Source organism: Ostrinia furnacalis, unplaced genomic scaffold (assembly GCF_004193835.3).
Source record: "Ostrinia furnacalis isolate ACB-3 unplaced genomic scaffold, ASM419383v2 OfSCF2392, whole genome shotgun sequence".
NCBI lineage: Eukaryota > Metazoa > Arthropoda > Insecta > Lepidoptera > Crambidae > Ostrinia > Ostrinia furnacalis.
In genome coordinates, this window is record NW_021132631.1 from 101,362 (window position 1) to 116,278 (window position 14,917).

At 38.2% G+C, this 14,917-nt stretch overlaps 2 protein-coding genes across 2 annotated transcripts; one reads left to right on the plus strand and one right to left on the minus strand.

Annotated features, from left to right (window-relative positions):
- Window positions 1–273: 273 nt before the first annotated feature.
- LOC114355325 (7,8-dihydro-8-oxoguanine triphosphatase) lies at window positions 274–1,294 on the plus strand. The gene has a single exon (XM_028308122.1). It carries the CDS (start codon window positions 385–387, stop codon window positions 883–885), a length of 501 nt encoding a protein of 166 aa, XP_028163923.1. The 5' UTR covers window positions 274–384; the 3' UTR covers window positions 886–1,294.
- Window positions 1,295–2,334: 1,040 nt separating this feature from the next.
- On the minus strand, window positions 2,335–8,025 carry Nup75 (nuclear pore complex protein Nup75; the record flags this gene model as incomplete). Its single annotated transcript, XM_028308145.1, has 6 exons — window positions 2,335–2,863; window positions 3,551–3,650; window positions 4,241–4,459; window positions 5,681–5,898; window positions 6,378–6,487; window positions 7,777–8,025. Coding segments are annotated over 6 exons (1,104 nt in total), but the record flags the coding sequence as incomplete, so codon positions are not given.
- Between the last annotated feature and the right edge of the window lie 6,892 nt (window positions 8,026–14,917).

The window sequence follows — 14,917 nt, forward strand, 5'->3', positions numbered from 1 at the left end:
ACAAGCAAGCAAGCAAGAAGTTCTTAGTTGCTAGAGTAAAAAATAAACATTTTTATTTGATGTTGCCAACAGTATTCAAATACCGTGAGTACTAGAAATCTGTATTCGATTATTGTGGATCCGAATACAGAATTTTACATACTCGAGTACGTGAGTACCTGCTAGGTATTCGAGTCGGTACTCGAGTCAGTGTGACTCGGCACATCTCTAGTGCTGAACAAGAACAAGAAAAAATCGCTGATTGTCTTTGGTTATTGTGTCGCTGTCAACTGTCAATGTCAGACATTTGAATAAGCCGCCAGCTGCCACATTTCTCAGCTGATTTGTTTGCTGTAAAATTTTATTGTTTTTCAATAATTATTAACAAAAACATATGATCAAAATATGTTCATTAAAAAAGTATACACGCTAGTGTTCATACGCAATGATGCGCAAATTCTATTGGGCTTGAAGAAACGCGGATTTGGTATTAACAAGTGGAATGGTTTCGGCGGCAAAGTGGAGCCAAATGAGAAGATAATTGATGCTGCAGCCAGAGAACTAAAAGAGGAGTGTTGTCTGAATGTAAAAACAAGCAATCTGAAGAATATAGGCCACCTGGAGTTTACTTTTGAAGGCGATTCGACGATGATGGACGTGAGAGTTTTCGCCACCAATTCCTTTGAAGGAGTCCCATCAGAGACGGAAGAAATGTTACCCAAATGGTTTGAATTAGACCAGATTCCTTACGATGACATGTGGCTCGACGATCGTCTCTGGTTCCCGTTTATGCTAAAAGGGAAATTGTTCTATGGGAGATTCCATTACCAAGGTTTTGACAAAATATTGAACTACACTATTGAAGAGCTGGAATCCATGGAAAGTTTTTATGCTAAGAAGAAATAATCAGATGGAACTTTAATCTTAACATTTGACTTAGTGTGTAGTTCGGTTCTTTTATCACATGACATGATTACATTATTAGCTGTACCTAATAATATTGTAGTGGTTAGGCTTCCAGGAAAGTAGCATGATATCAACACCAAAATAAAAAGTAAGGAATGGTTACCTACAATAATATAATATTAATTATTTTCTTAAATTTTGATTCTCAGCTACTGTGCATTTTACCTATTTAAATTTTCTAGTGATTTTTATTACACTTCGTAAGCCAATATCTCTGTTTTGTAGTAGTAGATAGTTTATAAGATTACTGTGATTATGAAAAATTACATTTTTATGTGTGAGAACTAATTATTAGTGTTAGGGCAGGACCCTAAATAATCTATTTTAGTATTAATATTCTGTGAGAAATATATTTGTAAACAAACCACATTTTGTTTCTTTTATTTCTAAAATATTGATGTACTCAATACAGAGAATGGGGACATCAAGCTCAATCACTAACATTAACCCATCAAACCCCAAGTGGTCTCATAAGACTGCACTAAACAAAGTGATTTCTATTGTCTCAATTTTCAGAGCTTAAAGGGTTAATGTTGTTTTAAGTGTATTCCAGGAGGATAATAATCAAACAAGTAATTAAAAAAATATTTTTATTCATCATCACCCATACAACATTGTGTAAAACCATTCAGAAAACAAACATACATTTAACTAAAGTACAAATTAATTTTGAACATTAAACTTACTTTAGAAGTTAGGTGTAAAAATTAGAAAGACTATAGCTAGCTTTTAAGGCTTGCATATAGCAATGGATATTAGTCTATTTTTATTACTTAGTAGGTATTATTGAAATCTTGAGGCAGTATTTGGCACCGGGGTTATGTATTTTGATAATTGTTCTTTTATGTAATCATTCGTAAATCTGGACTAGTGATAAAACTGTTCTTATTCTTATTTTTTTAGTTTTTATACACAGTGCTGTAGTGATTCTGATCCTCGACCACTATACATTTTATCGAAGTGGATTGCTTACAATTTATTGATGATTTTATAATCACGGATTATTGTTAAATGACAATTTTAGGTCAATTAGCAGTAAATCAATTCCATTGAAGACTCACAATAGATTGAATGTTATTAAAGCTCATGAACTCCATGTTTTTAGACTGAACTAAAAGAGAAGAAAACAATACAAATTCACTGAACATTAGAATTGTCTTTTGATTTCAAATTGCTTTCTGTGTGTTGGCGCGAATAGACCAAACAAGTGGATGAAGGAATCAACAAACATTAATAATAATAATAACACGGCCTCTACGTGTTGGATCTGTATCCCCACGCAAGCCTTATAAAGGACCGGGCCACTTTTGACCCGTGAGCTCCAAAGCGTACAAACATAATAATAATAATAAATTTCCTTGGACATTTTACACTACGCTTCTAGTCACATTGGCCTTTTAGATGTCCACTTCCATAAAAAAGAAATCAATGGTATCGCAAAATACTGTCGCCCGTATTCACAAACGATGCTTGCTTAAGTGAAGCAGCAAATCGAACGCACAGCGTTGAATAAAGCTCTGCGATTGGTTCGTGTGTTACTCTGTGCGTCCACTCGCACTGTGAGACCTCGTAGAAATGTTTGTGAAAACGGGCGCGTATTTCCTACCTCTGTGAGAGGCATGACAAAAACATGTGGTTTTCCAAGTCTTGTTTGGTCATTCGCTATTTTTTTTATCCTAAAAAACTTGTTGGCAGTAATGTAGACATGTCTCATTCTCCCCCACTGTCCACATCAGACAGGGTGGTCCGGGCGAGATTCCTGGCCAGCGCCAGTCGCAGCAAGTCTGCCTTCTCGCCAGCTAGTGCCAGCGGCTTGAGCTCCAGACACAGCATGATCTCGAAGGTTTCGCTGGAAGAGAAGACTGGCTCGTCCGACTCTAAGAGAGGGAGTGTGTCTAGGAGGAGCGTCTCCCAGAAGCTGGTGAGAGAAAAGGGTACTGTTAGTTACATAGAGACATAGAGACTTGCCAACTAATGAGCTGAGGTCGAAACTCAGTGTCGCAAATCCACGCTAAATTTTGTCAGTGTGTGCGTGCGCGCCGCATACGTGTTGGCGCGCTCACATACAAACCGCGCACGGTGCGTTTCAAAGAAGAGGACCTACTCATTTGTATTTACTCTGTTCACACACAGAAAGTAATCAAAATATGTGCTCATTATCCACTGCGGTATCAGTACTAAACGTTCGAATAATCTTTAGTACTACGCAAGCAATGTAAACTGTTTACATTATGACGTCGCTGCTGTGATCATTGCTGTCACGAGCTGTTCTGTTTTTGGGCATATTGCTGCGTCACCGGCCCCGCCCCCTTGTCACATCTCCCTTTAGTTTCTGTGATCTGTGTTTAGTTATGTTTGCTATCAAAACTACTATCCGATCGAGCTAACTGCGCAACGGCTGGAATGCTACTCTTCCTCCCACTTATCCGCACACCTCCCCGCGTTCGCCCCGTCCGTACCAGAACGTCGTTATGACGTCACGGCTGTTAGGTGCGCAGTTACTCGACCGGATTGTCTCTCAAAAAATATCTCATTTTTTATTGAGAATTTACAATTCAATTTACGTTTCTAGAGAAGAAATATGTATAAGGTATAGAAAACTTACTAATCAGGTGCTATTTTGGACGTGAGCAAAGACACTAGTAGTTTCCCGGCCTTTTTGAATTCTCTATTTTTGTACAATCTGTGAAAGTCACAGTATTTTCCTGGAACAATAAAAACATGAATTTATGGTTAATTGTGTAACAGGCAGAATTACAATTCAAAGGAGCAGTAGGCAGGGATACCATGATGATGACATATTCTTTGCAGATAATTACAGCGTTTTTATTTCAACATAAAAAGCTTAATTTTATTTTTGCAAGTAGGCTTTTAAAAAGTACTTTTACAGTTGAAGGTAAGACAGACAGTTTTTATGTGGTTGAGGATTCCAGGCGAAGTCCACTTTCTTCAGCCTGGTCATTAGATTACATCTTGTGAGCAAGATACAGGCCGAGATTTTTGTTGTGGATAAAAAAAATATAAAGAAATACACGAGTACTTGAACATAGCAATCGTGGCCACAGAACTAAAGCGCTACATGAAACAACGCCTTGGATGATTGAACGTCTTACTCATCTGCACTCCAATCCATGGGCGAGTGCATATGTTAAACTCGTTGCAGTTAAAAAGAAAGAAACCACGTTATTATTAGCATGGCATAGGCCAGCTGCTCTTTAAGATTAAGAAGACACTCAACAAATCCGTTAACAGTCTGGCGACGGATTGCAGAAAAAAAAGTGTCACCGTGACCCACCCAAGAACAGCAGCGTGTCGCACAGCAGCATTGCGGCTCCAGCCGTGAGCAACAAGTCGGCGGCCGGCAGCGCGCCCGTCGCGCAGTACTGACGCAGTGCGCGGTCGGCGGCGCGCGCGCACAGCGCCGAGTCTCGCGCGCGCACCGCCCACGACAGCGCGCCGCCTACGCGGCCGCCTGCTAAGTGCCGCGCGCCCATGCAGGTGCATACTGACTGCACTGGGAACATTATAAAGGTGTTTTTAATATCGTGCGGATTTAGCTACTCCGCAGACTACAGTTCACCTTTACAGATTGGATTTTTATTGGCGGTCGAGCTGTCAACACAGCTACACAGGATTTGCAGCAGTGGTAACGATAGGGTGGGGATAGTCCCGTAAGTTTGGTGAAAAAAATATCAATTTGTGGTAGAGATATGAGCACAGAATAATAATAAGTACTACCACAGGTTAAACCTAAATAAATTGTACGTAAACCAAACCAAACCACATTTAGTAAAGAAGCTAAACAGACCCAAAGCAAAACTATCCTTAAGATTTAAAAGGATAGGTAGGATAGGAGGACCCCACACGCCGAAAAATGTCGCGCACATTGGTTTTCATAGAAGCGCACTGAAGTAAGTTGAGTCTTGAGGATGAATCAATACAAATGATGATCTTCAGAGGTGTTTATTAAAACATCTTCTCTCAACCAGTTTTACACTTATAATGATATAAATTCTAGTTACATAAATTAGTTTAATTATTCTTACGAAATCTGCCTTACTATGCTTTTAAAGCGCATACTCTGCTGCTTTATGTTGTAGACACTATTAATAATTAAATTATGTTACTGTTAAACACTAAATAGCGACTTATTACAGCACACGCACGCGGGGTCCAAGCGCGAGGATTCCATGTCCCGCGTGCGTATTCGACGCATTAAATAAATACTTGTATGAAAAGGACACTTGCGGGTGCCACGTATGCGGAGCACCACGCTAAGCAGTAATTCATTTCGTTGTGGGTTGTCCCCCTGGGACAAATTTGAAACGGTTGGGTTGTTTAAGGTCAAGCTGTCTATGGCTTTGGATTGATTGATTTGCTTGAATAGTCCCACCGAAATTCAGCACATAAACTAAAACTTATTTTATTTTTGCAAGTAGGCTTATAAAAAGCACTTTTACATGTCCCAGTATTAACCCTACCACTGCTTCGGGACAATAAATGGGCCAGTGCTGAGAAGCGACGCAAGAAACTCAGGAAACTCAAATCAAACTTTTTGCGTTCTGTTAGAAATGTTCACAACAATATAATAATTCACATACATCCTACACACATTTGAGTATCGTTTTTTTTTTTTTTTTCATTTATTCCATCTGCGATCAGCTATCATTCTTTATCAGATTGGTTTGAATGATGGTACCTAAACAGAATTCATTAATCATCCACTTCAACTTACCAACTCCCAGCAGTCCGTATTTCTTGGCTTCAGCGACTATCCTCATCGCCTTGGCCTCGTTCTGCACGGGCATCCGCTCCAGGATGAGTTCGGCGCGCCGCAGCCCCTCCGGGGGCCGAGACGCGAGGTACGACAGGCCCACAGACCACAGAGACGGGTGCTCCATGAGCAGGGACCCGTACTCGAGGATGAGGCTGTCTCGGAGCCGGCCTGTGACACTGCAGAGAAAAGTAATTCATTTGAATTGATAGTGAGACTCTTAGGGCTGATTTTAAGAGCAAAATGACGATTTGTAAGAACTTTTTATTAGTCTAAACAAATAAATAAATTTTGACTTTGACTTGACTACCATCGTCGGGTAACTATTAACTGAAGAATAAACTTGTCATTTCGACATATTCCCCATACTGAAAGTACTGAAACTATCATTGTGCCAGTTATACCAAGAGTTATTCTCGGAAAAATGTTTGGTCGAATCGGGCCTTAAGGTCATAGCAGACTTATCAACTCTGAAAGCGCGCTGACAACCGCGAGGCGAGGCGTTTACGTAACGGCGCGTATAAGTGCGCGATGCAGTATGGAGTTTCATACGAAAAATACTGAGTACTGACCGCCTCGAGTTGATACGGTTACGATCCCTTTCTGGGTTGATAAGTGTGCTACTTTAAGGTACTAAATAAAGCATCATTCTTCTTACTCGGTCTGGTGTTTATCCATAATCTCCAGCTTGCCACAGTGGAACAGAATGTCAGTCAGATGCGTAGCAAACCAGCCGTTGTCTGATATCTGTTGTATCTCATGGATCACCTGCAATAAGAAAGAACAAGCGGTTTAAATGAGTTACTATAAAATTCGTATTTCTTACATCAATCAAACTCCTTGTGTCGCGAATATTACCATATTTTGCTCATTTCTCATAATGCTGGGTTTCTTTCGCTATACTTGTCTTGGCTATACATTAAGGCACATAATACACCGCGTTGTACCAGAGTAAATACAAATGAGTAGGTCATCTTCATAGAAACGCCCGAGCGCGGTTTGTATGTGAGCGCGCCAATACGTATGCGGCGCGCACGCACACACTGACAAAACTTAGCGTGGATTAGCGGTGAAGTGCGCTGAATTTTGTCAGTGTGTGCGTGCGCGCCATTGTATTTACTCTGGTTGTACTATCTACTTTGGCTGCACTGCTAATTTAGTTACCCGTACGAGTGACGTTTAGGCCCCAGTAGTGGGAGAACTGAATTAAGGGACAAAGAACGAAGAGAAATAACTTGTGGATACAACAATGTCAAGAGTCAAGAAGTGTGGAGCGGTGGACTGCTGCCGAGATTCCGCGCACACCTCTAGGTCCAAAAACACAAAAGCCGGACTCTGTGCTTTATTTGGCAATTAGTGTCGTAGCTCACGAGTAAGTACTATTATCATCGGTTGCCCAACATCCTGATGCGTGCGCTACATATTATTCTGTGGCTCGACTTTCACCTGGCGCGGCAGCCCAATAAAAAGCCTAACAAAAGCCACAAAAGACGGACAGGCTGGACAAGACCGTAAAAAGCCAAACATGTCCGGCTAAAGCCAGACACCTGGCAACCCTACATCTAACCACAGAATAATAATAAGTACTACGTACAGAAGTTTTACTTCGCGAAGGTATTTAAAAAAATGTATGCTCAATTTCATTAACAATATGGTGTAATTTAGCCTGTCTCAAGAGTCAAGCACCATTTTGTTGACAAACGTCAGTGATCGACACTGCGCCGAAGCTATATTGCTGACTTCGGTAAAATGATGTGACGTGAGATGCCAAACTGCGGAAAATGGCGGAGGAAATACATGATTTAGCATGAATTATCATGAATAATATTAGTCTTGAGGCAACTTAAAAAAGTACATTCTGTGTTTTTATTATTATTTAGGCAGTTAAATACTGCACAGCATTTAGTACATCATTTTCTTTATTGTCTTCCAGCATACACAAGAATACGCGTGCGTGAGTCAATGTTCGGCCTTGTCGAATAGTATCCTGTAGGTGGGCCATCGTGCGTGTTTTGTTTTCGATGTAAACTCGCGGAGATGAACAGGCCTGGTCTTACTTGGTGCAGATCGCCGTCCATGAGCGCTCGCGCCATCTCGTCAAGCGGCGTGGTCGGCGCGCCGGTCCGCATGCCGGCGCAGGCGGCGGCGGCGGCGCCGAGCGCGTGGCGGCGCGCCCACGGAGCCGTGAACATCACCCAGCCGCCCAGGATGTCGAACCAGGACGAGTACTTATCCCGGATCGACTCGAACGCTGAGTAGTCGCCGATGATCAACTGGTGAGATTTTTGGTTATTAGTTAGAAAAGAATTTTTAATTTATTTCTGTATAAAACTTAGCCTAGATAAGTACACGTTTGGTTTCAATTAAAATTAGTGCACGGACATAATTAATAATACCTAAACTAAGCAAAATATTTTGCCCGTATCTTAGGTATCTATTTTAAAAGTGCTTACACAATATGAAAATATTAATGACAAACTAAAAACAAATACATTTACTGCTAAACTAAAACTTAACAACTGGGTGAGCATTATTTTTACATTGACCTAAATTATGTAATTATTACAAGTTACAGTTTTATTTTAAGATATTATATAGAGGCTGAATTAATCCTTAAAGATCATGTAGCTCCCTGTAACTCACAACTTACCTTTAAACACATCACTCCTTTGGATATTATAAAAGCTTTTAATATGCTAAATGTAAAAAATACTACTGACCTATGGGGAATCTCTGTGAAGGTAGTCAAGCATATTATCCACATCATTGCCCCACAGTTGGCGATTATATTTAATAACTGTGTGGATAAGGGGGTCTTCCCGGACCTTATGAAGCATAGCAAAGTTCTGCCGCTCTTTAAGTCTGGCAGCAGGCTCGACCCTGGTAATTTTAGGCCAATTTCAATCTTACCAGCTTTAAGTAAAATTTTTGAGAAAATTATACNATTTATTGGCAAATATCATCTAGGTTTTTTTTAATTCAACTTTGAAGTTTTCTGAAAAGTTAAAAATGGACTGAACAATTAAGTTTACATGGCTATAAAAAAATAAATAAAAGAGATAGCAATCTTCGGATTTTATCAAAACTTCTCTAGTCTATCCCCATTCAAATGGTATACTAATCTTGTTTAAATAATAACAACAACTTCACAAATTCCTTAAATTAGTGCATTGACTCTACTCGGACTGATTTGCGAAATTTGTGTTTATAGCCCCTTTTTGTGTGAATAGCACGTTATTAAACACCTAACAAGTAAAAAATATTTATCTTATGCAATGTAAAAACCTTTTCCCTATCGTTTTTTAATTTGGATTTCTTGAATTTAAGGACGAAAATAATTATTTTGACCGTTTATTTATTATTATTACAAATTTAGTTCAAAATGTCCGCCTCGGCAACGTATACAGTCACGACATCTTCTTCTAATTTCGACTGTTGTCGTATGCAGCCACATTTCTTTTTTATTACTACAAATCTGTCAAATCATTTTGGCACACGATGCGCCAAACACCCTGTATATTTTTATCGTTCGAGGTTCACTGGTGTGCCAACGTTTTAAGAGCTATTTGGCTTTAACAATTTGAAGCTGAATGTGCTGGGGACTAAATAGATTTCAACAATATCACAAAAAATATTAAAGATCTTCTTACCCAGTACGATCCATATGACCAGTGTGTTCCCCAAGATGGCCAGTAGCAGCATCAGAGCGAAAACTATGAACCAGGCCAGTTGCCCCCACCAGGGGGGGCTGTACGGTCTCACCCCCAGCCCCATGCAGTTGCCAAGAGTTACTCTGTAACAAAGAAAACAATACTTTAAGTCTATTTCTTTAAGGTCTATAATTCAAATTACTTATTAAGTATTCAAATTACCTATAATTAAAACTTATGAAGCATAGCAAAGTTCTGCCGCTCTTTAAGTCTGGCAGCAGGCTCGACCCTGGTAATTTTAGGCCAATTTCAATCTTACCAGCTTTAAGTAAAATTTTTGAGAAAATTATACAAGAACAGCTTACGATCTATTTCACTTTAAATAAACTTTTTCATAGTGAACAGTATGGTTTTACTAAGGGTCGTTCCACTACCGACGCTGGTGCTACTCTCCTCAAACATATTTTTGGGGCTTGGGAGGATTCTCAGAATGCCTTAGGGGTGTTTTGCGACCTATCAAAGGCTTTCGATTGTGTTGAACATCAAACGCTAATTCGAAAACTAGAATATTACGGAGTCAGGGATTCAGCACTTTCATTAATTCTATCGTATCTCAGTGGCAGGATTCAAAGAGTAGATATAAACGGAACTATTTCATGTGGGTCACCCGTAAAAATGGGAGTTCCTCAAGGGTCCATTCTGGGTCCATTATTATTTCTCATCTATATAAATGATCTTCCATCATTTGTAAAGAACTCCTGTGAAATCGTATTATTTGCCGACGACACATCTTTGATTTTTAATATTAATAGAAACAAGGCTAACTTTGACGATGTAAATGATGCACTATCAAGAGTTCTAAGTTGGTTCACCGCAAACAATCTGCAGCTCAATGCTAAAAAAACAAAATGTATTAAATTCACTCTGCCCAACGTAAAATCTGTTGATACCCAAATAATATTGAATAATGATACAATTGAGCTTGTGGATACGACGATATTTTTGGGACTTACACTGGACTCTAAACTTCAGTGGGGACCCCATATNCACTTAGCCAGAAGGATATCTTAGACTTGTCATGCTCACTAAAATGTCTCTGGGGTAGTGGCGTGTGAGGCGGGTCGTTACATTCCCTATAATATGGTCGAGTGAAGCGATGGCTGGTTCACACGTCATGTCTGTGAACAGGCGCTGCCTTCGGGGACTGGTCAAGGAAAGATATACCTGACATAAAATATATAATATGTATGTATCAAAACGCAATAATTAACCTAGAAATTAGCACGGCACTAAATAAATATTTTCAAAACTGCCACGCGGTCTCGTGCTAGATGGGCGTCTTCTATCAACGGGAGCGCGTGGTAAGTAACTTGCTTCTGAATGTATTGTAACTTCCTACTTTTTTATATTTTTAAACCGGCAGACAGTGGTGACTGAGTTTGTTGCGGCGCTTCTTCTCAGCACTTGCCAAATGTTTGTCTCGAAGCGCTGGTAGGGCAAAAAAAGAATGAGACATGTATAGGCTCCTTAAGAGCATTTGACGATTTGCAAGTACTAATTTAATTAGTCCAAACAAATAAAGAAAATTTTGATTTTGATTTTTTGAAGATTATAAAGATGTAATAGAATACAAGTTACTATTAAAAAACTTTAGCGTTAAGTCAGCCTGTGACCACGGCCGATGCAACTCGGTCGAAACGTCAGGCAAATACAGGTAATATTTCAATGTTACCTATCCGCGTATCGCGTTAAGAGCCATTTTACATTTTCGTGCGAATTTCTAAGATTTTGGAAGCATGAATTACTATCTTAGGCAACACCCAGAGATTATTTAATAACTGCGAAAGATAGGTCGATCCTTGTTGTTGACCATTAATGAAACGGATTTACTAAAACTCTTTTGCTTAATTCACAGTGCCCCATCTCCCACAACCATTTTACGAAAAAATTGCCGCAGACTCATTTTCAAAGTCCTGTATCTATTATTTATGCTCATATAATAAGCTTAAAAATATAAAGTAATCATCGGACATATATTCTTGTAGTTCATTAATGAAATAGATTCTTGAATTTCATTACCATTATTGAGTAAAATCTAAAAATAATTTGGCAAATTTGAAGATTAACGTCACATTTTGATCGTGGTTTTTGGTTTAAAAACACAGCAATAACTGCAATAAAAGTATCCCAAAATAAAGAATATTCATTGTAGAATTGATTTCTACAGTTATTGTTTAAATATTAGTAACCACTTTGTCAAAATATTGATGTGAATATCAGTATAAATTACAATGCGCAAGCCGACATCGATTAGTATGGCGCGAGCGCCCGTCAAGGCAGGACCTGTGTCACTTTTCCCGCCATGACGTTTACGTGCGTTCGTGTCGTGAAGCGGTGATTTATACGGCGACCAAATACATTTGATACTATGCCGAGTGGTCCCTGTTTCGAGTCGGCCGTTTGGTGTAGTGGTTTGAAACGGACTAATTTGTTTGTTTGGAGGCAATAGGCTCCGAAAAAAAATTATTTCACGATTAGAATTCAAAATGTTTTCGTATTTTATGTAGGCTATAAAATATTTTTAAAAAGTTTAGTCCAAAATCTTTAATAAATTGGACGTTTAATAATAACATATTTTTTTTTTGTTTCCAGTACGATTTTAGTACTAGTTTTTCAGAAATTCTATGATTTAACTAAAGTTTTTATATTTTATGCATATTTATTAACTTCTAAAATATATTATATTCTATTGATAGATGACGTGCTTCGTATTTTATTAAAATTATTACCTGACTAGGTTCTATAGGTGTAGAATGTTATTTTGGAGATAACTTGCTTCCATAGAGATATTTTATAGAGAGATGCTTAGTAATGCGCTGAGTTCGAAACTCAGTGTCGCATTAGGAATTCACACACACAAAGTCAAAATATGTGCTCATTATCCACTGCGGTATTAGTATTTAATGTTCGAATAATCTTTAGTACTATGCAAGCAATGTAAACTGTTTACATTATGTCGTCGCTGCTGTCATTATTGCTTTCACAAGCAATATGTTCTGTTTTTGGGCATATTGTTGCGACACCGCCCCCTTGTCACATCTCCCTTTAGTTTCTGTAATCTGTGCTTGCATCGAGGTTGATATCAATTAAAATTAAATATTCCTTAGTGCTTTTGATTTAAATTATTTTTTTATTTTGACACGTGTTTGAAAAATCAAGGTCAGATCGCAATAAAATAACAAGTGAAAACGTAACATTGATTAGGTAATTCCATTAGAAAGTAGGTATGTATTCATTCCTAGGATTCCCCACCCACCCACCATCAAATTCAAGAGAATTCAAGGGAGTGCAGTTTCCCATCTCATGCTTAGTGGCCGCGGTTTAAAATAGCGTGGTTGCATAAAGGAACTACGTGCGCTGCTCATACTAATTTTCGATACAAAAGCAAGTGTTGGCGCCCTCACGAGTTTTAGCGGAGTGCCATATGGTAGCGGGAGTAGACTTAAGGGAAATCTATGCTTCTTAGACAGCCAGTTGTATGTAGCATGCTCCAGAGTATGCGCACAATTCTGGTCGATGCTAGGGATGGATAAGCGTCGCTGTCGCTGGCGACAGGGTCTTCTGGTTCAGGGTTCATGGCGTAGGTCTCAGGCAAAATTAAATCCACTCATAGAGAATAATAGGCTAGATGTCAAAATTTCAATTATTTGTCCGTCAGACAGTTATTTAGAAAATATTACTCATATTTTTTATTTTCTTTCATAATTATATAATAACAGTGCTACATCGAGTTGAAATGGCGCGATACGTCACGTTTGAGTAGAATTTTTACTCAAAAGTGACGTCACGCGACATTTCAACTCAATACAATACTGTAATTACTCGTTTATGAAAAAAAAAAAAATATGTCTCCAAAATTTTTTAATTATCTGTCTGACGGACTAAACAGAATTTCGATTTCATTACCCAGTCATCATCCCTATTACACACAGCACTAGAGTCGTATCGGAACTGAGTGAACCAACGGTTTTGCGATAGGAACGTCCGACCCGAGTGATAGTACTGCTGTACTGTAAAGTTTCATCAAAATCTGTTCAGTAGTTTTTGCGTGAAAGAGTAACAAACATCCAGACATCCACACAAACGTTCGTATTTATAATATTAGTAAGACTAGTAAGATTAAAGATAGTTAGATGAATTATTTTAGTTATTTGTTTAATAATAATAATATTTATTTATTTATTTATTTCTTAGCTCTGTCTGATAATGGATCTGGAGGAGTTGCAATGGCCACCTCCATTGCAACTCCGTAACAAAACAATAGAACCCTATGGAGTGGAGGCTTGTGTGATTCGCTTTGACGAATACTTCGTCCCTAAATGATATCCAGGGTCCGATGATGGAGCTGTAAGGGGGCAAATTTTTTTTTCACTATGTCACTGTCTTTATTTTTTACTTATAGCCCGACCAGGAACATAAAAACCCTGGCACAGAGGCGCGTTAATTGCATTTGATAGTGCAACACTGAGTACAGTCGTACCTGTGTTAAATTAATAGGCTAATTTTATGTATCAGGATTCAGGATTACGGGCTAATTTGATATTTTCATAAATTAACGAAAAAAGATTATATAGGTAACTTGGTCTAAATAAATTAAATGAAACCATCAATCGAGCTAGTAGGATTTATTTTGATATTCATCAATAATCAAATTCAGAACTTGAATATTGAACTGCAATGTCTGCTCATGAACGCTTCAAACTCGGTACTTCTTTCCCAATTCCATAAAATTCAACACTTTCAAAGTGACAAAAATCTTTAAAATAGGTAGTTGAAACAAACCACAGCTAATTTTCATAGTGGACTATACTATACGATAAACATGTCAGTCAATTTGACAACCTTTGTCGGAAACATTATTCAATGAAAATATTGTCCGAACCCTTAGTACTTCTCTTAGACAAATAATTTAACACATTGTGAACCAGTTTTCTTTCACGACTATAAAAAGTTTTTAGCAATTTAATTCCCAAATCCATTGCACACATTTAAAATAAAGTTTGTTTACACTTTGACAGCAATAGACAGTTTATTATTGACATGCAAGGTGACATGTCAATGAAGTTTTCAGTTACTGTTGCCATTAAAAGAAATTAGTACCATTAGTTTTCCGCAACATGGCGAGGCTTTTTATGTTCCTGGTCGGGCTATAATATATATTTTACATATTATACCTATACGTGTTTCATTTATTAATCGAAATATAAAAATCTTTGAAAGACTAAATACCTAAACTCTATTAAAATTTTAAATTAATTATTCATGTTTTAATACCTTATTCTACCTAAAAATTAATAACTTATATCAAGTCTTATTACGGTCACGGCTCAAGATTTTTTTGTCCATTTCGGCGTTCTTTTTACTCTTTTGTCTTTGCGTTGACAGTTTGTAGCTAAATTCGCGCGGAATATTTTTGTGAAATGGCTCTTAAGAGTTAATGATAAAGTAATCTACGAGGATGAATTCACATTTTTAGATGAATTAGGTA

Coding starts and splice junctions, on each gene's coding strand:
- LOC114355325 (XM_028308122.1), top strand. CDS start 385: ATGTTCATTAAAAAAGTATACACGCTAGTGTTCATACGCAATGATGCG.